This window comes from Erithacus rubecula (genome assembly GCF_903797595.1).
Source record: "Erithacus rubecula genome assembly, chromosome: 2".
Classification (NCBI taxonomy): domain Eukaryota; kingdom Metazoa; phylum Chordata; class Aves; order Passeriformes; family Muscicapidae; genus Erithacus; species Erithacus rubecula.
Genome location: NC_136685.1, coordinates 78,844,907 through 78,871,868, shown reverse-complemented (window position 1 = coordinate 78,871,868; position 26,962 = coordinate 78,844,907). Strand labels below are relative to the sequence as shown.

The following is a 26,962-nucleotide window of genomic DNA, read 5'->3' as shown; positions in this document are numbered from 1 at the left end:
GTCTGAGCAGCTGTGTTTCTAAATCAACTGTCATCTGAAATGTCACATAATCCATGTGATATTTTAACGTAGATGTTTTGCTCAAAAGGGGATCAAGTGCTAAGTATGCTTATTGTTAAACTGGATCTGGCCTTCTGAGGATTTCTTTCTTATACTGACATGTAGCTGGTCTGCTGGTGAACCTATGCTGAGGTGTTTTCTCTGTAGATGACAGCTCAGATGCTGGGCATTCTTCAAAGACATAAAGAAACTCAAGATTCAAAGTCCTCATTGCTTTTATGGCAGTTTAAGTGGGATAAGCATGCTGATACAGAATATTGCCATGGGGCTTTTCCCTAAGTAAACAGGGAGCACAAAAACAGATTTCACATGATTTTACAGTTACAGTTTCCCCAAGAATCAGACTAGGGAGAAAGTAGCTGATGCAGATCAAGAACATGCATGATTTCTAAACCCCTGCATTGGCCACTATTTTACTTTTCTCTGTCTCTAAACTTCAGCTAACATATTTTAATTCATTTTTATGGAAAACAAAATTTTTTTGCTTCCAAGAGAAAATACTTTGGATGATGTGACTGATACTAAGATTTTGGAAAACCATCTTCAAAATCTAAGAAATGTGAGTTTGCTCCCAGAATGCTACCATCAAGGAATAAACACAATAAAACACAGCAGACTCACATGATAGGAAACTTACTACGCTGGGCTCTGCCTAGAAATGAGTTCTAGCAGCACCTTGTTACAAGCTACTGGCCAAGCCACACAGAGCTGCTGTGAGCTGCTGATAGCAAAGAGAATGAGGAAAAGTGTTGCATTGAGCAAGTCTGACATCAGAATAAGCTATCTTTTTCTCTCCAGTTTGAACCTCTTGGAGACATTTGGGTCACAGTTTCAGCACAGAGATAGCAAAGGTTTCCTCATATAAAATAGTCCATACCAGTAACATTATTTCATGGATTGCAAATTAAATAAGGAATGTTGTCAACAAAGCCTGTGCTGTAGAATGACATAGTGTGTGAAAGATAGTGCTGTGGCTGTGTTACCTGAAACAGGGATGTCTGTACCAGTGAAGTGCTTCCTCATGAGTAGCTAAAGTCTGCATGCTACTGTTGCACAAAGTTAATTTGTATGGCTTGAACTTACAATCAATAATTTTTCCATTAATTTTGCAGTAATGAAAGGTACTGGAGTGAAACTATTGATATATTTGATAGCTAATTCCAAAATAATAGTTTTCGAAAAGATTTTGGCTGACATTATTTATCACCTGAGAGGAAGATTTAAGTTGCCTATAATTTAAGTTGCCTATAGAAGCAAAAGAAGCCCCTTAGCCTTTAGTGCACTGAGTCTTTCTTCATCATGATTTACATCTGTCTGGATATTCTCTTAGTTTTCTATGATTTTTCTTTACTGATAAAGGTGTAGTTTTTTATTATTTCACTAGAGTGAGAACATCTAATATCAACAGGTAATCGGAGCAAAACCATGTATGCCATTCTCAGATTCTTGAAAAGGGATCAGATGAATGTCTCTTAGAAGAGATCTAAAATCTGTTCTTAAATTCCTTGACCAATTCTTCCTCTGGCTTCAGAGCAATTTTGAGAAATATAAGAAAAATGAATGCACAGCCCTGAAAAGACAGATTATCTCCATGTAGGGTACTCATGAATGACTTTTCTTTCTGGTTAATTTTGTCCCATAGAAAAAGAAGCTTTGTTTTTCTAAGACATACATGTTCTTCATCCCATGTAGAAGCAAGCCTGTGTAAAACACAAACCAATACATCTTGACTCCTTCCCATGCTCAGATACAAATGACAAGCAAGATTCATCTTTGGGTTCTCTTCTAGATGACAAAGGATAGACTCTCCACTGATCCAAAAAAGGAATACTGACACATGCCCCTGTTTACCACAACCTGCACCATGTGGTCACTTCCATTTATTTTCCTTTTCTGATGAGAATATAAAATGAGAGAATCACCCTCAGCAAGATTAAGCCCATCTTTAAAAAAGCTCTGGTAAAAAGACACTAACAATGGTGGCTGTCCCTACAGCTTTTCCCTGCTTCAAGAACTGAGACAGTTCTTTTAATTCCTACCCAAAGATCACAGCAGAACTGTTAGCTAATTCCTGAAGGTTAAAAATTCAAGACTATCCTAGACTTGGTAAAATCAAGTCATATTTCAGAATTAAGGTGAAGAATGAATCCAACTGCAGAGATATACCTCTAATTTTAAAACTACACTAACTGTAAAGTTCTTTTACCAAAATCAATTACTGTAATGTGAAAGAAAAAGAACAGTTGTTGAATTAATAACCTTTTTTTCCCATGGTTTTTATCTGAATCTGAATTTCCACTTAATATATGCTATTATAAATGCCCAGTCCCACATCTCAGGACAAAAATACATAATACATAGAGGATAAAAGTAATGGGGGGAATGGAAAGCCACTTAATTCGTCTAAGATCAAGATCAGTTTTACTGCACAGTTGAATTCAAAATGAACCTGATGTGCTGAGTCTCCCATGAATTTTGTACTTTAATACAGAACAGCTTTACCAAGAAAAAAAATATTTATATACCTTAGTAAGCTTCTCAACATACCTGGCTTTTTCCAGTGAGCTGAGAAGTAAGGGTAAATTGAGTGCTTATACTATTAATAAAAGAAATGTAACACCTTCTCCATAGATAGACCTAAATCCTGTATTATATGTATTAGCTCTCTGCCTTCTTTTGAGAATTGAGAACCTGAAATTATTTCTGATAATCAAAGTTCCCAGGAGTTTCAAATACTCAAATCAAGCTATTTCTCAGTATACAAATACCAGACTCATGGGGTAAACAACAGCAGAGATAGGTAAAGATAGTCATGAGCAAAAGATAACATGTAAGGTAAACTCTGAATGTGTTCTTCAAGAAGGCATAAAAATCTTGGAAAAGAAAATAAATGCACAGGAAACTGTTGAAAAAGTAGGAGCTTCCCACAAATGAGAAACAAGTCTCAGAAATGTGTTGCTAGCACAGGGCATTGCAGAAATTCATGTGCAAGGTAGCCATTTCTCTAAGCTACAGAGGGTTTCTCAGCCAGTAAATGGTTTATTCATAAAGAATGGCAGGACAAGGAACAGGGCAGGGGGGAATGGCAGTAGTTAGGAATATGAGGTATTTATTCATGGCTTAAAATAAAGACAATAGATACAGAACACACAAAAAAAATGTTCTGGACTCTGACTCATTGCCTTTTTTCATATTTCAGGAGAAGACATCTAAAATAACATCTGAAGGCACCTTATTGAGATACTGGAGGAAGCCTACCCATCTCTAGCTGTAAACTAAAATTCTTGTTATCTGTTCTACACAGAACACTTTTTTAGTCATTTGAGAGTGGAGTTCCTAAAGTACATTGCATATTATTTTAAATATGAGGTCCTAGATAACAAAATCTGTTTCAAAGAGGCATTGAAGTGCACAGACTGACCTGACCTTCACCTGCTTCAAGTACAAAACAGATAAGAACATACAGATGGTAGCCACACAATATCTTCATGCTTTTCTCTCCCCATCCCTCCTTGAATACCTGTACATAAACATCAAGAGTCTGTATCTAATGTAACTGTATTATGCACAGGGCAAGAGTCTCAGAAAAAGCATCCACACATCTCTAATCCTGTATGTCCTACCTGGGACTTGCACACACTGGCATGTGTATGCACACAGAGCAATTAACTATGTAATTAGTTGTAGCTGGTTCCCACCTATAACTTGCTGTTTGTCAGTGCATTTGCACTAACTATGAGCTGAAACTTTAGACCAATGTGCCATCTAGTGACAATGCAGATGATCCTGAAAACCAAACTCAGAATATACCATTTTATCTGAAATCTAAATCACTACTTTCTGCCACAGAAGTCTGATTCTCCTTGGAAGAGATTTGTGATTTCTGAACTTTACTTGATGCTGCAGGACAACCTGCGGGCTCTGTAGTCATTAATTTCCATATAAACTTGTTTGTTTTGAAATAAAGCTTAGCCTGCAACAGACAACTCTGTAACTTCTATTTCCAGCATTTCAAGATCTGTTAAATACCCACATTCTTAGAATATCCTGCTTTGTAGTCGTCCATGAATCTCGCAGGTATTCAAGAGGATATGCCAGATGTGGAGCCATGAAAGCTGTGCTCTTGCAGCCCAAAAAAGCCAACCATATCCTGGGCTGCATCCAAAGCACTGTGGCCAGCAGGTCAAGGAAGTGGATTTTGCCACACTGCTCTGATGAGACCCCACCTGGAATGCTACACCCATCTCTGGGGTTTTCAGCACAGGAAGGATATGGAACTTTTGGAGCAAGTCCAGAGGAGGACCAGTAATATAATTAGAGAGATGGGGCACCTCTTATATGAGAAAAGCTTGAAAGAATTGGTGTTTTCCAGCCTGGAGAAAAGAAGGCTCCAGGGAGATCTTACAGCAGCCTTCCAGTACCTAAAGGGGTCCTAAAAGAGAACAGGAGAGACATATGCGTTGGCATATAGTGATAGGACAAGGGGAGAGTGGTGTTAAGATGAAGGAGGGTACATTTTAATTAGATATTAGGAAGAAATTCTTCACTGTGAGGGAGGTGAGGCACTGGAACAGGTTGCCCAAAGAAGTTGTGGGTGTCCCATCCCTGGAAACGTTCAAGGCCAGGCTGGATGGGGCTTTGAGCAGCCCAGTTTAGTAGATGCTGTCCCTGCTGTCCTATGGCAGGAGCCCTGGAATGAGATAATTTTTAAGGTGCCTTCCTACCTTAGTCATTCCATGATTTGTCATTTTACTATTTTATATTAGAGTTCTTTCCTTTTCTTCTCCTTTTCCTGTCTGCAGTTAGAACAGCTTGATTAGTTTATAATGGTGTTCATTTATATTTGAAAATGTCCAATTTCCAGGAAATCAGTGCAGGGAAAGCAGATGATGAAAGAGAGATTAACATTTTATTCTGAAAAATGCTCTTAATTTAAATATTAGCAAGAGGTGATCATTCAGCAGAGCAATACCATCATCTGCACTGCAACCATATCTGAAGGACAGATAAAACAGACTGGAAAAGATACCAGGAAGCTGACAGAAGTCCATGAGTTTAATTTAGCTCTTTTTTTTTTTTTTTTTGCTATTATTTGCATGGGACTTTGTTTTAAATAAAATGTTTATCAGCATAGTTGCATATGGGTTCTGATTATGTTAAATACATGTGTATATATATATATATACATATATATATACATATGTACATATATACATATATATATATACATGCATGTAAAGTGTGTGTGTGGTGTGTGTGTGTGTGTGTGTGAGTGTTCAAAAATAGACACCTGCCAAATTAATGTCTAAATAAAGATGAATGACTTCCATGCATTCTTGACTGGAGGTTTCTAGTGGTGAATGCAAGAGAGAGGGGCAGAACATAGCAATACCAGGTAGGTATCAGCACAAGACAGCTCGTGTGGACCAGAACTGGGATGATACCACACTGAACAGTCTATCAACAGAGGAACAGACTAAAAGTCACTTAAGCATGGATAAAGGTCAAGAAAAGAAATCAACTGTTCTCAGTCATAGTAAGATAATCACTATTGAAACTTTTTTTAATTGAACTTGTTCACTCAGCTGCTACTAAAGCAGAACAAGATCAGAAGAGCTGATCCAAACTGGAAAGTACTTGAGAAACTCAAGAAAGAAACAATTAACAAGAGAAACAATTAGCTGAGAAACAACCAGTCTGCTCTGGTAATAGAAGTGGCCACTATCACTGCAATGCAGTTGTCATTCTAGATGCTGTTTTGCCTGAAGAATAAATTCTTTCATCTCAGTTAATGTGAAAGTCAGGACCTAGAGCAAAGATGTATAAAGAAATGACCATTATAATGGTTTCTACAGCCACAAAGGTTTTGAAGTGACCAGTGACTTTGGTTACATCTAATTTTGGTAGCCAAAGACTTGACTTTACAGGATGTGTTTAGCTTTGTCCTTTTTGAAAATTTCACCATAGATCTACATAGCATGTTGGTTTGGGGTTTGTTGGTTTTTTTTTTTTTTTTTTTTTTGTTGAAGAGGGCAATGTACTGATCAGCTCCATTTAATATGCCAGTTTTTGCCAAAACCCAAATTTTGAATACATTAAAAAAATAACTTATTTTAAAAGACATTATCTTTTTAGTCATGTGTCCAGTAAAACCAGGAAGACAATTTGCAAATCCACAAGTAATTCTAAAACAAAAATAAACTGTAGCTTTTGAAAATTAACCAGATAAATTGATGCATATCTAAGACAAACATCATGGGCCAGACTAGCTGGGTTTTTCTGCTGTCTTTTGCTATCATTTCTCAGTTGATATCATCAAACTTAAAAAAACCCAAGGAGCAGAGAGCTGTTTGGAGTGACAAGTGATACCAATTCCAAGCTTGCAGTTAAAAAAGCAGTAGCTCAGAATCAAAACTGCTCTCTCACAAGTTTTCATGAGTATAACATCCATAAAAGAAGAAATATTGTTTCATCTCCTGAGCTGAAGTTTCTAGATGGAGGATGTTTAGCAGTGAAGATACAGAAAGATATTTATAGTCTACAGGGGCCCAGTTTCCCCTTTTAAGGAGGACTAGGAATATTAAAAGGGTACTGTATTCACTCAGTCTCTAGTCTGAAAATTTCAGGCTGCAGTCAAAGAATGCAGAGCTTTACAGACAGGCCCACAGAAATTCACTTACTCCACAGCGACAGGCAGAAAAATAGGCAGAAATGGTCAAGGTAGCACACACTTTAACAAATATGTGGTATGCCATGATTTCTTGTAGGGCTCTGAAAGTTCAGGTCAGCATGAAATCCTCTCTCCTTGCTCTGGAACAGTTTAGAGCAGCCAGCTGGAGCTGATGGTCCCAGTCAGGTCTTTTGCTGGGACTCAGATACAATGATGCACCAACCCCCTTTTCTTTCTCACCTACTTCATCTTCCCTCAAGGTGTAATAGGATGGGACTGAGTGATAACAGCAAGTTATTAAACATGACATGAGCAGCATGCAGGTGGAAATATCATAGTTGGTATGTCTCCTGGAAAGCCATTAGACCTGTGAAAATGGACAGCTGCAGGGGAATTTCAGACATCACTGCAGCAAAGAGCAGATATAACAATGAAAGAAGTGTACAACCTGTCATGTATCTTTATGCAGATAGACAAGAGAGAAGGTCAGATTTGCATCTGTTTTTCTGTTTCCCTCCGGGAAACACCTTTTTCAATAGCATAGGTTCAAGTAGGACCATTATGTTACTATAATTGTAGCATTTCCAGTAAAGCTGTAGATTGATTTGTAGTTCCTCCATTTACAATGCTCCACAAGCTGATGTAATGTACTCCAAGAAGTGTCCCAAGATACCAAGGGCATCCTGGATCAGACTACAGAGGTCAGTCTGATCCCACTCAGGTTCTCTCCCATGATTTCTCCTACCCAAGCCTATGAAACTGCCAGTGTTGTACAGAAGGATGAGCAGACACCCCATTGAGTTCAGCTGGAGTTCAATGAAAACACTTGGAGTTATTTGCATGTCTGACAGACTTGGGGTAGCTGCCTAATAGCAGCAAAAGATAATAATAACAGCTAGAGACTGAGCCAGGGAAGTGCATGAGTAAGCATGAGAAAATATCATAGGTGGAGGACCCTAGATCCACTAAATCACCCAGGATTTATGAATCCCTGATGGAGACTACAATGGAGTTTGAGAGCATGTTGCTACAAGAACAGCAGGTTCAATGGCTTTTAAATCCAAGATCTGTTTTTAAGAATTTTGATGTCTATTTGAGTCAAGTAAGGCAATTTTGCAGTATTAAAAAGCCCAGAATTATCCAGCTATCAATTAAAACCAGGCTGAATCACTGTATTAGGTTTGGTATTTACAAATTCTGGATATATACAGGACAAAGCACAGTTCAGCCATCTGCCACACAGCTGGATGGCTTCTGTCATATGCTGGCTGATTCGAAGGCTGACAGGTGTAGCTTTTGTGAAAGAAAGAAAGAAAGAAAAAGCAAAAAGGAGAGATGGGGAGAAGAGAAGAAACATTAGTTGGGGGGGGTGGGGGGATGGACTAAAATCTCCACAGTCTTTACTAGATTGTGTTTGCTTTTCTATTTTCCTCAACAATGGGAGATTTCAGCACCTCCCAGCTGGTCACTCAGCAGCAGAGCTAGTGCATCTAATGTGTATAAGACTGGTGTGCTGGCTTTTTTTGAGCTCTTTGGTGAGAAACAAGAGCCTGTACTGGAGACATGCACATAGTGAAGGGCACACAGACCTGACAGCAGCCACCATAGTCTGCTGACTCCCTCATTTCAGTTACAATGAATGTTTGGATGTGTTTGTGTTGAAAGATAATTGTAGAAATCCTTCCATCAATGTACATGTACATACATGTATTAATCTTGTCTATCAGTGTATTCTTTTCCAAAACAACAGCATCTTAGTTTGCCACCTGGTGATGTGTGGAGGGTGAGCAGAAGAGTTACTTGTTTGGAATTCAGACAGAGAACATTCTAGAAGAAATAACTGCTGAACATTGTTAATAGATGGCATAGAAACAGAAAACCTGATCATCTGCACTTCTTTCCTAAGGCTTCCCCTCTTGCTGGGCTGGGAATGATGGCTAAGTAAGAGAAGTAAAGTATCTGTGCCAGGAATTCTAAGAACCATTGCCTCAGAGTCCGTCTATGGCAAATAGCCAGGATAACCTTACAAATGTTTAGAAAAGCCTCAGTATGGATGTGGGATGACACAGGTAACATTTTGACTTGATAGAGCATAGTACAGGAACTCATTCTAGAATAATTGAGTAGATTTTCAGGAGTTCTCATTACCTGTATGCCTGCTAATGGAGTGAATGTCAGTGAAGGGTAAACAGCTAAATGCAGCAGTGTGAACCCTTGTTTTAAGTACTGGAGGGTAAATCAATATAATACAAATCTTCCTAATCACTTTGCACTTCAGCTGTGAGCCAGCATAGTCTCCAGAGAAGCATAGGAGTTAAAAGGGAAAAACAAAAAAATGAACTAAGAAAATTGCAAAATCCCAAGTTCTTTGGTTCTGAAACATCTAAAATGATGATTTCATATCATATCTAAAATAATGATTTTAGACATGATTTCCCATGTTTTCTCTTAACCACATATGCCATATTTAAAATGCCTATGGAATAAAAATCTAAAGCTTTAATCAGCAAAAATGTGGTGAATGAATTTATTCATGTGTGAAATGAGTTTGATATGTTCAATTTATTTTCACAGCTAGCAGAAATCTTAGTTCCTTCCTTAGTACCAAAAATACATATTTATATATGGCTTGCAGTCCTATCTCACATTCCAAATTGTCACCAAAGCTCATTGGAAAAGGTGCAGAGAATTGCTTACAAGAAGTTTTTTGCAAAATATTATCTAGTTATTGCAAGTGTTTCACTATGAATTCCTCCTATTACTGAAAAGATTCATAAAGATAAAGCAAATAGCTATATACAGCATAACAAAGAAACAGGATGAAAGATGAGAGAGGTTCCCCATTCCTTAAGACATCAATCCTTATTTGCACAATCTGAAGAAACTGGCAGGAATCCAGAGTGTATGGGAAGTAGGATTAAATACAAAACAAATTAATGTTTTTGTCAATTCACCTTCCATGCTCAAAATTTGCAGCCAAACACCAGTTATTTTTTAAGTCAACCATTTACACAGCCTCTCTCAGCATTAATTACCTGTGTCTGAACTGCTATATTTGGTTGTGCAGTTGAGATGGGAGAGATGAAATTTAGCAGGAGCTATTGCATATTGCACTGCAAAGCAGGAGGTGTTTTTAATGTCACTTGAGAAAAGCCACACTGTAGTTTGAACTTTCATTTGATATCATTAACTGTACATCATGACTAATGCTGAAATACTAAGGTCTGTTTCTCATGGCCTCAAGCTTTACTCCCTAATGACCAACAGGCACTTTAGACTCTGTGCCATTCCTCAGATGTGCATGGGAAATGTCAATGTTATAAAGACATATTTAATCCTTCAGCTATGTGATGGAAAATGTCTAAGGAGTTATAATTAAAAACCCCACAGCTTTCTTACAAACCACTTTAATCACATTCTTTTCTCCATGTTCAGGAAAATGTTATGAGATAGATAAGACAAGGAAAAAGATACCCTGTAGGGGATGACAGCACAATGCTCAAAAACCAGATATTGAACTTCCTTGTGTCACACTGTTCTGAAGTGTAAATATGAACAGCAGAAATCAAAGGCCACTACTATCAAGATTATAACAGTAAGTGTCAAATAGGAGAAAGATGTCTTGTTTTCATTTCTCTGAGAGCAAGGGGTTCTTCAAGGTGAAGAAAAAACAGATTAAGAGATTGACCCAGTACTCTCTTCTTCTCATATTAAATAGTATCTCATATTAAATGGTATCATTCTCAGACCATTAGACCAGACAGTCCTGCTGACTAGCCACCACATACCTAGGACTCATTCTAGATGAGTTGAAGGGTGAAAGAAAAACCAGGACTTACACTTCAAAAGAAAATGGTGGAGGCACAGCCACAATACCAATAGTAAATGCTGGTGCTTGCCTGTAGCAGACTTCTGCCAAGACTTTCCAGTTCAAATTCCCCCCTCCTCCACCTCTCTGAAATGCACAAAAGCACAGCAACCTGCAGTACCAGGAGTTTTGTTATGTGACCTGGCTGATGCTGGCCAGCCCTCCTCCTGCCCATGGCAAACCCTGACCTTTGCTACAGCATTTCTTCCCTGAGTGAGCCAGAGTTGCTTTAGCTCTCACTAGGTGGTGGTTTACAGAAGCTGGCTGTCCACAGCTGCACTGAAACCAGGAAGAGTTGCTGCTCAGCCCTTGTAAGCATCTGGCAGTAGCAATAACAATAACATCATTATTTAAGCAGTGGGTGCACAATGTCTTGCTGTGTTTCACTGCTGAGATTACATAGCACAAATCACTTATTTATGGTGGTTTATTAAAACTGTCGCAACCTAATCTAAATTAATTCTGCTTGGTCATTCCTCATCTACTAGCTATTGTTCATTACTGCTCAGGTAACTCAAACTCCTGGAAGCAGTCAAATATGATACCTCATAATTTTGAAAGCTCAGTTATAGGTCATTGATTTGCCTTTTATGTAAATAATTATGCATGTTACTGAGAGCTGAAAAATCTGGAAACCATGATAAGTACCAAATGTCATTTTGCAACAAAGGGTTAGCTTCCCAACACGAGCATTTAACAGCACTGCTATTGCTGGTTCCCTGGAAAACACAGAGAATTAGGGAATAAGTACAGGCACAAAAATATCAAGCTGAAACAAGAAGCTTTTCCTTCTTGTGTGTTGTATGTGGGATGGTGCTTTTCTGACTGCACCAATGTAATGGATGCTGTGAGAGAGAGGAAATAGTTGGATAAGCAGAAGTACTTATCCTGAGTACTTATCCATTGTGGGACTTCTTAAAAGTGACTGACTGGAGAAGCTGCCAACAACCAGAGAGGCAGGAAGAAAAAAGGATATTAAATTGCAAGAAAACATAGAGCCTGAGCTGCTGGCAAATGCACCACATAGAGACAACCCACAAATGGATGAAAAGTGTCAAATAAGTGAGGCTCATGGTGGTCAAATCCCTAACAAGATTTGCTCACACACCAGATGACAAAAGGAAAAATCCTGAATGCTCATAACTGATCTCAGACTCACAACAAAACAGTAAGAAATCAGGCTTTTTTGTCATGTCAAATGATAGAAGATAGGGGGTGTCTAATGAACATGACACTCAAATGGCCTTTTCTGACCTTCTTGATGAGAAGCAGGGATGTCTCAGAAGCTGCCTCATTGGGACAGACACTTTGTGGCTTCTGTTCTGTTTCTGTGTGAATGGAATCAAGACCAGTGGGTTGTTCAACCTCCTAAGATGTCTCTGACATTTGTTTATATAGTGCAGGAGAAAAAAAAAACAAAAAAACAAAAAAAACCCACAAAAAAACCCACCACCTAATTAATTCAATTTTACTTTAAATATAGAGACTAGCCTGGCAAGTTCACTCTGAGGTGTCATTATTTGACTGAAATTTGAGGGTCAGTGAACTCAGAGGATTCATTGCACAGGATACAGGAATTTTTTGCTAGTTAAACAATTCCAAAATGTTTATTCTTGACAAGAGGAGCTGCTTTTCTGACTACCCAGAAAAGCTCAGGGATCACCATGGAGTTGGCAGATGCATCCAGAATTTGAGGACTGCAGAATTAATTTAAATCCATCTCTACTCTGTGGGTAAGAAATTATTTACATTGGACTAATATAAAGAGCTTTTTAAAACCTAGACAGGAATATATGATCCTACTTTGCTCTTCAGAAAGCTGTTTGATAGTAAAACAAAAATAAATTACTAATCTGTGTTAATCTAAGATATGGTTTAAAACAACATAAAGAAAACAGCCAAGAAAATTTCTTGTGAAGTTTTTAAGACAGATTTTGATTTTAGTCACAAGTTCCTCCCATTGCAAAACACAAGAATTATTAATTGTGATAGATCTAGGTGAAAATACAGTAGTCTGAGAAAGATACAGATTCAGCTACTGCTGCAAAACAGGTCAAACTGTTCTAAGTTCATTGTGATAAAGATGGGAAAATTTGCAGACTTACCTTGCAATGCAGCACTTCACTGTGCACTCACCCTTCATCTGTTGTGCTTTGGCACAAGAGAGCAGTTGCTTCATATTCCTTCTGACTTTACATCTGCCTCTTGAAAGTATCTCCTGTACAGAGAAACTCTGTCCACATCTGAACTAGCCCCTGGTGCTGTGCTCCACACACCCAGCACACTGCTGTCCTCTGCTGCCTTTATGGGTAATGTCATGTACTCAGTGTGTGCTCACTTCTTTGCAAAATTGTTGAGAGTGTTTGGAACTAAAGCAGCAGAGTGCAGAGAGTGGAAAGTTGTGTCTCTGCCCACGGCAGAGTTTTGGAACTTTGTAATTCTCTGATAAACACATAGATCTCCCTAGTGGGATGGACAATGAGACTGAGAACACTGAAAGGACCATAAAGTCATCTTCAAACAGGTCTCAATATGCTGAAAATCCTTTCAGTACATTGATAGTCTGTTGGGGAAATTATGGCCAAACAAGGACATAATATCCTCATTGAGCCTAAAATGCACGACCCTGTATATGGCTGGGAGAATGGTGACATTGAGCTATCCCGGAATGAAATATGTGGGAGAGAACCATAAAGTAACAACAGTAAGTGGATGGGAAGATACATTAAAGTAACAAATAAGTAAACAGACCGCAGGGAAAGTCCTGCAATGTAGCAAATAGGTGAAACGTGACTAGACTGGGCTGCTAGACTGCTTGAGCCAAGGGGTGGGGAAGATGCCGTAAAAGTGCGTGAATCCAATAATAAGTAACAAGTAATACGTGGACAGCGCTTAATAACCAATTGTATGCTTGCTAGATTCACTGATCATTGTAACAAACCCTATAAAATATGTATGCTTTTATGCAAGAAACTCACTCAAACCTCCATGAGGACTCTGTGAATACTTGGCTAAGATCTCCCTCTGTCCAGACAAGATTTCTCCCATCTATAGTCAGAGCTGGAATGGCATCGTTAACCAGGCATGAGCCACAATTTTTTGAATAATCCTGTGAGGGATAGAGACCAATCAATCTAATCCAGTTTTGTGTAAGCAGTAGAAAACTTTTTCTTTGCTCAGTTGTAATGTTAATATTAGGGATTTGATAACCAGATCCTCAGCTTTATTTTGAATTGAATTCTCTGCAAGGCAGAGGATCTTTTTATAATCCCATTTTCTGGTAGAAATAAAAGAAAATTCTCCTTATTACCTCTGTGTTAAATCTTGCTGGCCAGGCCAAGGGCAGTCAAAACCACAAGGAGGTGATGAAAAACTATCAATCATGCAAGCAGGTCCAGAAACATGTCACTGTTGAGGCAGTCCCACTGGCTTTTAATGTAGCACTGCAGTGGTGGTGGCTCTTCAAATCTCTTCACATCTGTTGTTATCTTGATAAATTCAGCTGGAGAACGAGCAGGACAGTCCAGAGAGCTACAATGGGAGCTTTAGTCCCTAAAAGTACTGGGGGCATGGCACTAACTAAACAGGCAATTTTCAATCTGCATTAACAGCTAGTAGAGCAGACTTTTCATGTGGTAACCTTGAAATGTAGAAGGATTTTAAATTTGGGGAACAAAATTATTTTTGCCTGGACTACATACAAAGGACTATTGCCATGAAGGGATTATTCAAGATACCTTTCCATTAATTTTTCTCCAACTACTTCCCATAATAAAATTTTGACTGGTAACAACCAAGCACACTACCAGCTCAGTTAATAAGCCTTCTTGCCCGAATTTTAGAGTCTGGCTTTTATTTAACAGTAAAGGGGGGGGGGGGAGGTGGGGGCACACACACTGGGCAAAAAATCAAATCTCGACTTCCCAGCTCTCTTTCCCCAAACAATTGCATTTGGCTTCTCAATGTCTCCGTTTTGTTTGCACACCTGGACAAAAAACTGTGTTTGAGCCCTGCTCTTCTCGATTTTGTGGATCTATTCACTTAACATTGGAGCTTTAGCACACCCGACTGTTCTGGCATCTCAGTGCAGCAATGGCCTTTTCCTCTCTTTCATGGTTTTGAAGCAGTTTGAGGGATTTCATAAAGCCCCTGAGGCATTTTCTTTCGTTGCTTCAAGCAATCCCGTCTAGTTTCATTTGCCCTAAGAGGCAGGATAAGCATTCACACTCCCTGTCCCGGGAGCGACCCGCCCCAGCAGCTCCGCCGCCCTCATGAGCTGCGGCGCTGCCTCCTGCCGCCCTCGCCGCTCCCGAGCCGGGGAATCCACGAGATAAAGCCCAGCACAAACCAGGACAGGGCCCCCGACACACTGAAATGTTAATGGCTTAAACATTGTAATAAAGGGCTTTTGGCCCATTATGGCAGAACTATATACAGAAACTGCCACCACCGAAGGCCACATCTCCCTGAACAGGCCTCCTGAGGGGAACTTCGGGCTCAGTTAGGGGTACTTGAGAAAAAATAAAAGTGACACTACCGTCCAATTATCTCCAGTCTAGGGAGAAACAAGCAAGGCTGAGGGAGAAGAATGTATCCAGGAGAAAGCCAAATCCAGCATGTGTTCTGAAATTCATCCCTGCTCTGTTCACTGGGTGAGGCCATAGCCCGCAGACCCCTGTGCTGAGGGTGCGCTGCCCCACAGGGAGGAGGAGGAAGGTTTGGGAGTGTGGGGCTGCCCCACAGCCACGGGAGAGTTGCGAGTGTGGGGCAGCCTCTGCTCAGAGGCAGTGAGCAGCCACTCTCCCTCACAGCAGCTGGCTCAGGTGTAAATCCCCTCCCATCCTGGGGAGCCAGACTCAGGTGAGAGGCAGCTGAGGGGTGTTATCATCCATCAAAGACCGCAGCTCATTGCCGGGCCTTGCCCCAGAGCAATGCACATGGTCCAAGGGATCCCGCAGATCCAGAGGCTGCTACAAGAGACTCTGTCAAACCTGCACCCAGAGACGGTGTCAGGGCATTCACACCTGGTCTGAACATAGATTAACCCACAGAACCCTGCATTTTATAGGACCCTCACCACCCAGAAGACCAGAAGAGGATCAGTGGGACACCATTGGGAGCCATGGAATGGTGACATTTTCTCCTAAATCTGTCTCTTGTCACTCTCTCTCACTCCCCTCTCTCTCTCGGTCCCCTCGGTCCCCCTGTGCCCCCCCCCATCCCACCACACTTTCTGTTAAATAAAATCCATAGTGCTGACTTTGGCACAAAGTTTGCACCTTAATTCAGGCAAAGGCATCTCTCTAAAATTTTTAATACTAAGATCTTACCATGGCCTTGTACCCAAGTCTTCCTGGGTAAAGAGAGTGTCTCCTCTGGACAGCCTGATTTTCCACCCACACAATCAACTTTTGACACCTTCAATTTCTTTGCAGCATGACCCATTAGTTGTTGAAACCCAGACTGGGAAAGTTTTTGCTGGATGTGCAGGTTTGCCTGAAAATTTGATAGACATTGGTACAATCAAAGCTTTATTTTCTTCCATTCCTTCTGTGAAACCTAAATTCTTTTAAAAAATGTTTTATGGGAATTTTATTCCCCTTCATTTATTTATTTGAGGAATTTCTGGTCCTGTTGGAAATGCACATTGACAAGCTTTGAGTCCAGTGCATTATTTGTTGCAGCTTGGTTCAGCAGGAGTATCAGCTTTCCTTAGAGGCTCTCCTGCTACAAACAGCAGCACTCTTTTGTCTTTATTATCCACCTATCAGGCCAGTGCCCTGCTTTCTATCAGAGAGAAAATCAGTTAGACAAATTTAGTATATCCCATGGTGAAATTATCTCACAGGATGCCAGAGTCAGAATGGGCCAGGGAGAACCTGACTGTCTTGAAATAACCACTCTCTCTTCCACCTCTGGTTTCTCCTTTGACAGCAATGCTAAAATAACTTGTACAGAATGCAGGATTATCCACTTAGCTCTGCCCTTCCAGATCCCTGAGAAAATTAAAGCCTGCAATCCTTTAACCACTAACTTTGTGTAGTTCAGTGGCAGCTGTGACAAAGAAATTAAAATTTTTTTCAAAGGAAGGCATATCTAATGGGCCATGTGGCTCTTCTCAAGAACTAACACTATATTATTGCTAAAATGGCAGCTCAACTAGAAAACTTTAGAGGCTTTAGATTTTTTTCTTACAGATGTATCCATGTGCTCAACAAGGCACATCACCATATTTTTCCTTTTTTCCAGTATGTTGATAGGACATTTAACTTATATGAAGAAAACATGTACAATCAGTAACTGAATCTTCTAGACCAAAGTGTTTCTACAGAACCCTCTAGAAACACCAGGGGTCTGTGGCTTCAGGGAATATGGCTGATACTTCTTGGACAATTGAACAAAAACCACTTGAGTAGATGCCTTTCACACTGGGCTTCTGCAAACATTTAGAAATGGAAACCATACATTAGAAAACTAAAATAAATGGCCCCATCAGTGCTTCAGCAGTGCTGCAAAACTGCCAGCAAATCCAAGACCCCAGGTACCAGCAGCTGAGCATGCCTATTGATACAATCTCTGTTAGTCCATTAAATCTTGAGAATAAAAAAAAAAAAAAAAAAGGGCATTTTTAAATATATGCACACAAACCAAGAAAAATTGCCTGGAGAATTAGAACATTTCAAGCACAGGCAGACTATACTAATTCAAATAAAACTGGTACACATCATTGTATCCAGTGTTGTAAAGAAACAGGGACTAACCTGAAAAAGGAATTTTCAGGAGACAATGAAATTCTGAGATATGCACAGTACTGAGGAGGGTTAGGTGTGCAATAGCTCCATGGTTAACAGAAAGAAGAGACTATCTCAAAATGCCAAGTTATCTTCCTGCTGCAACCAGCTCCTGGAGAGGCTGTGAAAACCAGCAAATGCAGCTTGCTGGGATAGGTACCCACATCTCAGCAACTCCAAAGATGCCAGCAAGGTGCACTGGGGAAAGAGAAGAAGTAAGGAAAACTGACCTGGCTGGAAAGACACAGGTCTCTGGCTCTGCCACAGTAACTCTAAAGTTTGGGATAACTTTGATATTAAATATGGGCCCTGTCAGATCCAGTGGTGCATTATTAGTACCACCAGGCTGTGTGTTGTCACTTACTGATATTTTGGTGATGGCAGAGCCTTGTCTCAGCACTTTTTAGAGGGAAACAAGATTTCTCTGAGTCTCTTTTCGCATCTGTAATACCAGGATAAAATATTTTCTCATAGAAATTTCATAACAGATTGAATGTTTGTGAAGTATTTGAAAGATTTCAGAAGAAAAGCACCACTGGAAGGTAAAATCTTATTACTGTTTCTATGGCTTCAATACTGCAGTGAAAGCCTGCAAGCAATATTGATGTTTGTAAAATTATCTGTGCTAGTCCTCAGCACTGCCTTCTGGGAGGCTCCAGAAAGTGCTAAGACCAGTTCATGGATCTGCAGTGATTCTCCAAAACTCATTAGCATCAAGCTTTTCACCTTGTCTCCCTGGAGGAAATCCTTAATTAGAAATTCCATTCAGATATGCTTTTTAATCATACCTATTATTGTGTGGATTTTTTTCCTACTATCCTATGCCTACCATTTTTTCACTCATTGCATTTTAAGCAGTAAGACAAGTTCCAGTGTGTTTCCTCATCAGGAGAAATTTAAATATCAATTAAAAGAAATCATTTATGTCAGTCAGGATTAATTTTTCCCTACTAATTTTAAAATCATTGCTTTTGCAATGTCAGGCTAAAGCTTATAACCAACTCATTTAAAAATACTTGTGCTGGAGACAGTTTTTCTGAATTTTACATAACTGCATACAGTGAAAACCAAAATGATTTGGGTTTGCACTCAGATAAGCAAGTACAAAACTTTGACTGCATGAACCTTTCCATTGGCTTCATGGAGACTAGCTCTACTTAACTTGTAATTCACTGCTGGAGCATTAAGGGGCAAGTGCATAATTTAATTGACAGTTTTATTCCAGTGTCATAAAATCCATGTATTTTCCAAAGCAAATCACTTCATCATTGAAAGGGAAATGATGGATTTCTTTATTCATGTCACTTTTAACTTTGAAAATGCTTTTTACTCTCCTACTAGGAAAAGCTACAAGAACTGGGATTGTTGACCCTTGAAAAAGTAGGCTTCAGGGTAACTTAATTACCATTCAGTACCTAAAGTGAGCCTGCAAGAAAGATGGAGAGAGACTTTTTACAAGGACATAGAGGACAAGGAGAAGTGGCTTTAACCTGAAGAGAGTAGTTTTAGATTAAGCAGGAAAAAGCACCATTACTGTGAGGGTGGTGGTGTACTGTAACAAGTTGCACAGAGAAATTGTAAATACCCCACCCCTGGAAGTGTTCAGGGTGAGGCTGGATGAGGTTTTGGGCAACCTGGTCTGGTAGCAGATTCTCTGTCCATTGAAACCAGATTTTTAAGGTCCTTATCAACCCAAGGTATTCTGTTGTTCTATGACTGTGTGATAAAATACTTAAATAGGCAAAAATTAGGAATATAGATACTCAAACAGCTTGGAAGCCTAAAAACACATTCTCAAAACTACAAGCAACAAATGTTGCTTGCACCAAAGTGCAAACCCTGCTCATGCAGCTTGAAACATGGCTCTGAAGGTCTGTATGCCTGGGGCTCATGTCAGGGCTGAGATAAGCCACTAAGCTGTGTTTTCAATTTTGTATTTGAACTCCTGCTGCCCCTGGAGTAATAACTTCAGTGAAGCCTCAGATGTGATTTTCAATATAACCCAGCATTTTTAAACCTGCAAAGGTGTGGAAGAGGATGGAAATTTGAGGAGCTTGTACACTTAGAAAATCAACTCAAGAAATTACTAAAGCAACACTTTTACCTCAGACTTAGGATGGGAAGAAAGCAACTTATTAGGTGTTCAGAATATTGCGTAAATTGCCTTTAAAAACGTGGATTTTTCTAAAAATCCATCTGCTCAGCTGCCCATCATATTGACAGCAGCAATCACATGAGGAGCCTGGTTTGTGTATATTCCTTGCATGTATGAAAACAAAAGAAAGAATGAACATGATTGTGCAGCAAATCTTTAGTTAGTACTTGAGTTCCTGACTGTGCAAGGAGCAAGATTACATGTTATATACCTGCAACTTTAGTCAATTACTGAAATTTTGTCTGGGAAGTCCAAAAATGATTTCAGGAAAACATAAGACAATCTGCACTGGGGGATATGAATTTGTTTGGAGGGTTTTATTCCATTGTATGGAAAGCGCTGTCAATTGGTTCAGTTCATTTGAGAAACTCCAGCTGTTCTGCAGAGTGAAAAATTACGTGGCTACTGATGCATGCAGTAATTCCCATGTACTTCCAGCTGCCATCCCCTGCCAAGGAGCAGGGCAGCTGTACTCTCTCTTGCACCTCTTGCACAGCTTGGAGCAGGAAAAATGTTTTTCTGCACAGCTACTCACCAGCTCTGGAAGTACCATTCTTGAAGGAAAATTCTTATATGCCTTCTGCATCTTACAGTTCTCCTTTGTGCTAAAGCTGCCTTGAACCAACTGCATGGTTCTGTCACACCTACTGCCATGGCTGGGGACACTGTGTTCCCTCCCCACTCCACCTCTGTTCATCTCTGTCATTTCTTTCAGAAGTTCTTTTTAAAAGTTTGCTTGACTTTCTGCACTTCATTGAGACTCCTAATCCAGTAATGTCTGCTGAGAAGATGGTATCCTGCCCAATCATTTATGAATCATTTGCTATGCTGGGAAATGCCATTTATGACACTTTTTTCAATAACTGTATTAAGGTATTTAATTTCTAAATACTTTTAAAACCTCCTGAATTATCTGCAGTCATTTCCCTCATATCTCAACAAAATCAGTCATGGATAACCCAAACCATAACTCACATCCACAACTGGTTTCTTTCCTCAATAAATATTTCTCAACTTATAAATCCCATTAGCCCAGCAGTGATGCTGAAAATGAAATGTGAAATCACCTGGTAACTTTTGTAAGTTTATATATAACCCTTATTCTTTGTGCTTGGCTTCATACAGGTCCACATCTCCATACAGAACTTAGAAGTATCATGTTGCCCATTTTTGTTTAAAACATTAATTAGTTAATTTTAATAATAAAATCTTCTCTTAAGATCACAACTTGGTTGAAAGATAATCAATTCAGCTTCTAAGCTGTTATTTTTTTATTAAAATATTTATAAAAATATATATAGATCTTTAGATTTCTGATACATTTAGCTATTCCATAGTAGCACAAAGCTTCATCAATTTGTCTATTAATCTTTTGAAATAGGTCTAAAAATGCTAGTCCTAAGGAATTGATAGACAAGAGCAGCAAACTTAGCAAGGACATGTTAATTGGTAAGTGGAAATGTAGGGAGTACCCTAGAAATGAACAAATCTCTGTATCTCCTCACTCCGCCCCTAAGGCCTTAGTGTTTGAATAGTCTTGGCAAGTATTACTTGAAAATGTTTCCCTTTATTGCTATAAAGGTATACAATAACTACAAACACCTGTTTTAATACAACCTCCCAAGAGAGTGCATTTTCTAAAATCCTCTCATTTTAAGAGCTCTCCCCAGACATGAGGTAAGAACTGTTTCAAAAAATAGTAACTGCTTGTGAACTGTCAGCAAGAAAAGCTGAGAACTGGGTTTAGTTTTCACTGTTAACTGTGGACTCATTGGAACAGGCAAAGACCTTTGACAGCAGGCTTCCAGTTCTCTTATCCTGCTTTAAAGTAATCCCAGGGATACATTATCCCTGGCATCACCACTTGTTTGCTAAATGCATTTTTCCTCCCCAGATATGTGACTAGTGAGAAAAGAATCTGAAAAGGAAATGCCTTGCTCCCTAACCAATGCTCTGCTGGCTGTCACTGGCAGGGACAGCACTGGCTAAGGTTAAAGCTTACCAAGTTGAAAACAAAAATTGTTTTCATAAGATTACTGAGCTAGTGCAGCTGGAAATGCTCTTCTGCATCAGGCAGCTGTCCTTTGGCAATATTGCCAATACAGATGTTGTTGGATGCATTTAACATTTGGCAATCAAGGCTGAACAACCAGGATTGTAACCCTGTTAGCACTGACAGATCTAGCTCTATTTGAAGTCAGAGGTGGCATTCTTACACTTGAAAAACTGATTATTCACCAAGATGAAGCTAAGCAACTTGTATGGTGAATGGCCAAGTTTCTTCCTTGTAACTCTCTTTGGATAAAAAAGTCTTGGTATAAAATCTCCTTGGCAAGCAGTGAGTGGCCTCCTTTTACTGTACACACCAAGTCATCGATGCTTCATGCATTCCAGCATGAAGGACCACTCTTGCTTTCCATGGCTGCATGCCAAAGCAGTAAATATAGATCTTCCCCGTGCTTAAAATCCTCCCAGTTCAAATTACAAAGGCCTTCCAACAAGCATTGACTTTTTTGGTTTTGGTCTGAGGCAGGTTCTCTCCTGAGATTGCAGAACCAGTTACTTTGGTATAATGTACATGCTGTGGTGAAACACCATCTTGCTGTTACCAGGTCAGGCACACAAATGATGCCCTTAGCTTTATTTCTGTGAGCTAGATGTCAGTGTCACTACAAGATGTTGGGTGTAGAATTCGAGCAGTGCATGTAGCCAAGGGAGGAGCCACCAGTGCTGATCAGAAAAGGCTTGAATTCAGCTTTCCCTGGGTCCTGGCGTGTCAGCACCACTTGGTGGTGTCTAAAGGGAGCACATAACTGGTGCCATCTGGCTGGATTTCCTAAATACTTCTGAATAACAACCCTGCATAACCTTGGCTCCAAGTAGAGTGGTCCTGTAAAAATCTGCTTAAACATCAAGGAGTCTGCACATGAGAACACAAGCCCAGAAGTGCATTCCTCTATCCTCTGCAAAGACAGAGGGATGGTGGCAACAAGTGAGGAAATGATAGCAGATAATGAAGCTGGAGGATATGAAGAAGTCCAGTGCAAGTGGAAAGCCCTTGTAACTTTCTTACAATTTTGACTGTAGCAAACTGGCATCTCTGAAAGAGCAGTAAAAATCTCCTGCCCCTGCAGAGCTGAGTGCAAGGAAGTGTTACTGTTTGTCATTAGAGCTGTCTTAATGCCAGCAGGCTGGGATATAAAGGGGAAATACATACACAGAAGCAAGATCAGAGTGGCTGATGCTCTGAGTCACAGCAAAGCTCAGCAACACTGAAATGCTTAACCTGGGAAGCAATTCTTGGAGTTTTAATAAATTCAAGGTTTGTCTCCTGCATGAAGCCAGCTAAGAAAAGGCAATTTAGTGTCTTGCAGGAATAGGACACAAAGAGTCAAACTTTGGACAGAAGAAAAAAAGTCTGGAGCCAACTCAGCATGTTCAGTAAAGTTTTCCAATATCAGAAGCAGAGAGAAAACAGTCCGACAAGCATCTACTGTGGCAGCTGGCAGGTGCATTAAAACTCATTTTCATTCCACAAAGGAAAATAGAGCCACTGTTTGGTGACTGACATACTGGATTATTTTTGCCTCTAGCTTTGCACACAAAATCAATTGAAGTGTGGAAAAGAGCCTGAGTATGGGAAAGTGAGCCAATACTATAAGCACAGAATAAATGATGCAGTGGTGTCAATAACAGAACTTTTTCTGGAGAGAAGATCTGTATGAAAAAATGTAATTTCCTATTTCAGTAAAGGCGAGATGGTCTGCAAAAGATTGTGTGAACTTCCCAGCTCTCAATTACATATTCACACATTTGTAAAGTTCCAGAAACACTTTATTTAAAAATGGAGTTGTAAATGCATATAACAAAATAACATACATAATAAATGTAACAAAAATAAATAAAGAGAACATGTCCATACAAAATAATAACATAGTAATGCAAAATGTTTATTACACAACATAAAGGTAAAAACGCCTGAAATAACACAAACAGAATCTCGTATGAAGAGCCTGCACCTTTAATCCTTCCTAGCCTCCTACTTTCCACTTCAATCTGCAGAAAAATTATGTTCCCAAGCATCAAACAAAAGAAGGAATTATGGTGATGGTTTGGTACACTCAGTTTTCAACACCTAGCTCTAGTTTCCATTTATTTTTGCCCTTAACTGCACCTTCAAAAAGTTTTCCAGTAGCTTCTGTAAACTAGTGTCATTCAGGCTCCCACAGTTAGCTGAGTAGAGCATATTGAGTCATACATAAAGACTGTTTGCTTTTAATTTTTTTTAAAGAAAATATGAAATCCATTATACAACACATTAGTGGTTTTGTTTTTACATCTCTACAAAAAAAGTTTTTGCATCTTTATTAACTGGTCCAACTTTTACTGATTTCTGAAAGCCTGTACAATTCAAAAGCGTACAGAAAGTAGGTTTTTAAAAACAAATCTCATATAGGATTATTGCTGAAATATTAAAGACCATTTCATAAAAGCTGCAAAACTGTATCTTTAACCTTAATATATAGAGACTGATGCAAACATAAGAAAATTCCAGTCTATTAGTTACATTTAACAGAAAAAACATTCCTCCAAATTACAGTGTTCTGGAAATACAAAGTAATTTACTTTAATTTTTTTTTTTTATTATTTCCAAATGTTAAGTTACTGGGACAACTGATAAGGAAAATAGGCTTATATAGGAAACTTTAAATAGACTTGCTTTTCAGTGGTATAAGCAAAATGTCCATGTTAGCAGTCGTCGTCCAGAATCCTTTTAAATATGTAAGACAGGGACAGCTTTACTAGCAAAACTACAGGAAAATATACAGAAGCAAATAAAATAATTTGCCTGGGAGTGCATCTATCGATCAAGCAAATCATGGCAACTCTATTTCCAAGTTCCCTAAAGAAAATTTTACACCTCATGATCATTCCAAATTAACAGTAATTTATTCTGTAAGCTTGTGTTCCATTTGGATTGGTGAGAGCCCATTTGCCTCAATATTCTTTAGTATGTCCCACACTGCTACACGTTCAAATTTGTTTCTTAGTTAGTTTCAACAAAGATTTGGACAGAAATGAGATATGAAATACTTCTACTTTCATTAACATCAAAAAGACTTTTGAAGAAGATCAAAAAGTGCCAAATAGTCTTTTCAGAAAGTGGATTAAAACACTGTAATGATAATACAAGGACAGTATTATCAGTTTTCTATGTACACCAAAACACTGCTTGCTGTTCAACGATATCGATATGTTCACCTACCACTCCCAGCAAATCTTAGTGCAAACATAATATGTGAACTTATTTGTAAACCCCAAGACAATTTACGCAGCAACAAGGTTACATAAACCACAGAACCGTTTGAGATTTTCCAGTACATGAGAATGAATGCTTTCTGAAATCTGTCTTACTTTTGCAGTAATGTGTCATTGTAGTCAGAGATAACGTTTCCTATATAAATCATCTAATTCAGAATCAGATGTAACTGTTCAACAGTTCTGTACAAGCTTTAGAGGAGGAAGTCTGTTCATCAGAGCAGCTTGGCAAAGAGATTTGGGGTTTTCAGTAAATGTTAGACTGCTTGCATGGCTTTTAAAAAGAAATAAATCTATTAAGGGAAAAACTGCTGATATAATAATTCTTTTGCAAAGCACACAACCACGAAGGGCAAACCTGCCACAATCTGCTTTCCTACACTGGGATCTATGCATATCTTTATGATTTGAAAAGGATTTGTGTGACAATCAAAGCATCACAATTAAAGAAAACTGGTTTAATGAAACAACCGCTGTTTTACCAAGCGTTTTGTTTTTGAATTATAAAAACAAACATTATAAGTTTTCCTTGATTTCTAAACATTCCACATGAAAGGTTTTTGTATCAAACACCGAGATGTCACTCACGCAGCGTGGCATCTTCTTCCTCCCCATCCGGGTTAAACCTATTGAAATGGATGCTGAAATCCGCCTCGGACTCGGCATTTTCCGACTCGGCTGCCACGGGGCCGGCGGCGGGACGAGCAGCGCGAGCCTCGGGCTGGCAGCTGGGCTGCGCCGCCGGGCGCGGGCCTTGGGAAACAGGGCTGCACTTGGCCTTCGGCTGAGCTGCCAGGATGGGGCTGCCAAATCCCAAACTGCTCAGGGCGTCCAGGGTACCATCAGGGTCAATCATGGCATTAATGGCTAAGCAATCGAGAGACATGAGAAGGATAAGGCAGCCATAAAACATCTGATTTTCTGTTACTATAAAAAATATGGAAATCCTTATCTCACATGTTAGTTTTATGATGACAGATGTGAGTTTTTATGTGTGCTGCCCATGACAAAGAAATGGTGTCGCCAACATAGATGTAAACTGATACATATATTCAAAAACAGTTAAATATATTAAAACTTTAGATAAAATGAAAATGCACAAACTAAACACGAACTGAATTGTGGACAGGAAACAGAGATGACAAACCATCTATGATTAGGTTGTAGGGACTGAAGGATGGTTTTAAGTGGCTTTTCCCTCTGATTGTCACCATTATATTATGCTTTCTTCCACCTCACTCCCAGAAAATAGCCATAGATGCTGATTTTATTCCATGATTGAATTACATGAGTATAAAAAAGCAGTCATTTATCAGTTTGCCCCGAAGTACCTAGTAACATTTAATTTTATTATACTATTAACATATTTGTCACATTTAAAAGAACTTCTCTTTTTTATTTCAAAAAATGTACTAACATTTATTATTAATTTGTCTGTAAAGGTGGCTAATGACACCTCCTGAAAAATTATTTTTAAAAAAATGATATGCTCTTGAATTAAATCTGAATATTAAAAATAACAAATGCAGGGCATTTACAACTAGCATCATGATGATAAGCAGGGACCACTAATCCCATATAAAAAGACATGATCACTCTTCTGCTTTTAAAAAACCAGCCATGTTTGTTTATCAAATGTATCAGCAGTTATAATAATGTACATAACTGATACTGTGAATGTATTTTAATAAATCACAGTAACTTTGTTTCCCATTATACATACACACATATAGATAACTATTAGAAAAATTGAAGCAAGCAACCACAGAAGAGAGAGGTGAAAGATTTGTACCTTGCAGCTGCTTCTCAACTCGTTTCAGTTCCTGTAAGATTGATGATATTTCCTAGAAAAGAAACAACCATGTTTCATTATCATAGAATCAGAAGAGGTTGGAAGAGACACTTAAGTTTTAAGTCTGGCTGTCTGCTCAGCACTGTAACTCTTACACCACTAAACCATCATCCAGTGTCAGATCCAGATGCCTCCTAAACACCTCCAGGGATGGTGATTCCACCATCTTCCTGGGAAATCTGCCCCAGTACCTGATCACTCTAACAGTGAAAAATATTTTTCTAATATCTAATCTGAATCTTTCCTG

The 26,962-nt window shown here is 39.1% G+C and overlaps 1 protein-coding gene across 9 annotated transcripts in view; it reads right to left on the bottom strand.

The window, feature by feature from the left end:
* Positions 1 to 23,356: 23,356 nt before the first annotated feature.
* The window catches only part of CEP170 (centrosomal protein 170), a 91,551-nt gene continuing 87,945 nt past the window's right edge, over positions 23,357 to 26,962 (bottom strand). For all 9 annotated transcript variants that reach the window (XM_079298571.1, XM_079298578.1, XM_079298573.1 and 6 more), the window contains 2 exons: positions 26,656 to 26,707; positions 23,357 to 25,730 (listed from right to left, as the gene is read on the bottom strand). In XM_079298571.1, coding sequence (XP_079154697.1) covers positions 25,444 to 25,730; positions 26,656 to 26,707 — 339 coding nt within the window. In that variant the 3' untranslated portion in view covers positions 23,357 to 25,443. The remainder of the gene's footprint in view (positions 25,731 to 26,655; positions 26,708 to 26,962) is intronic.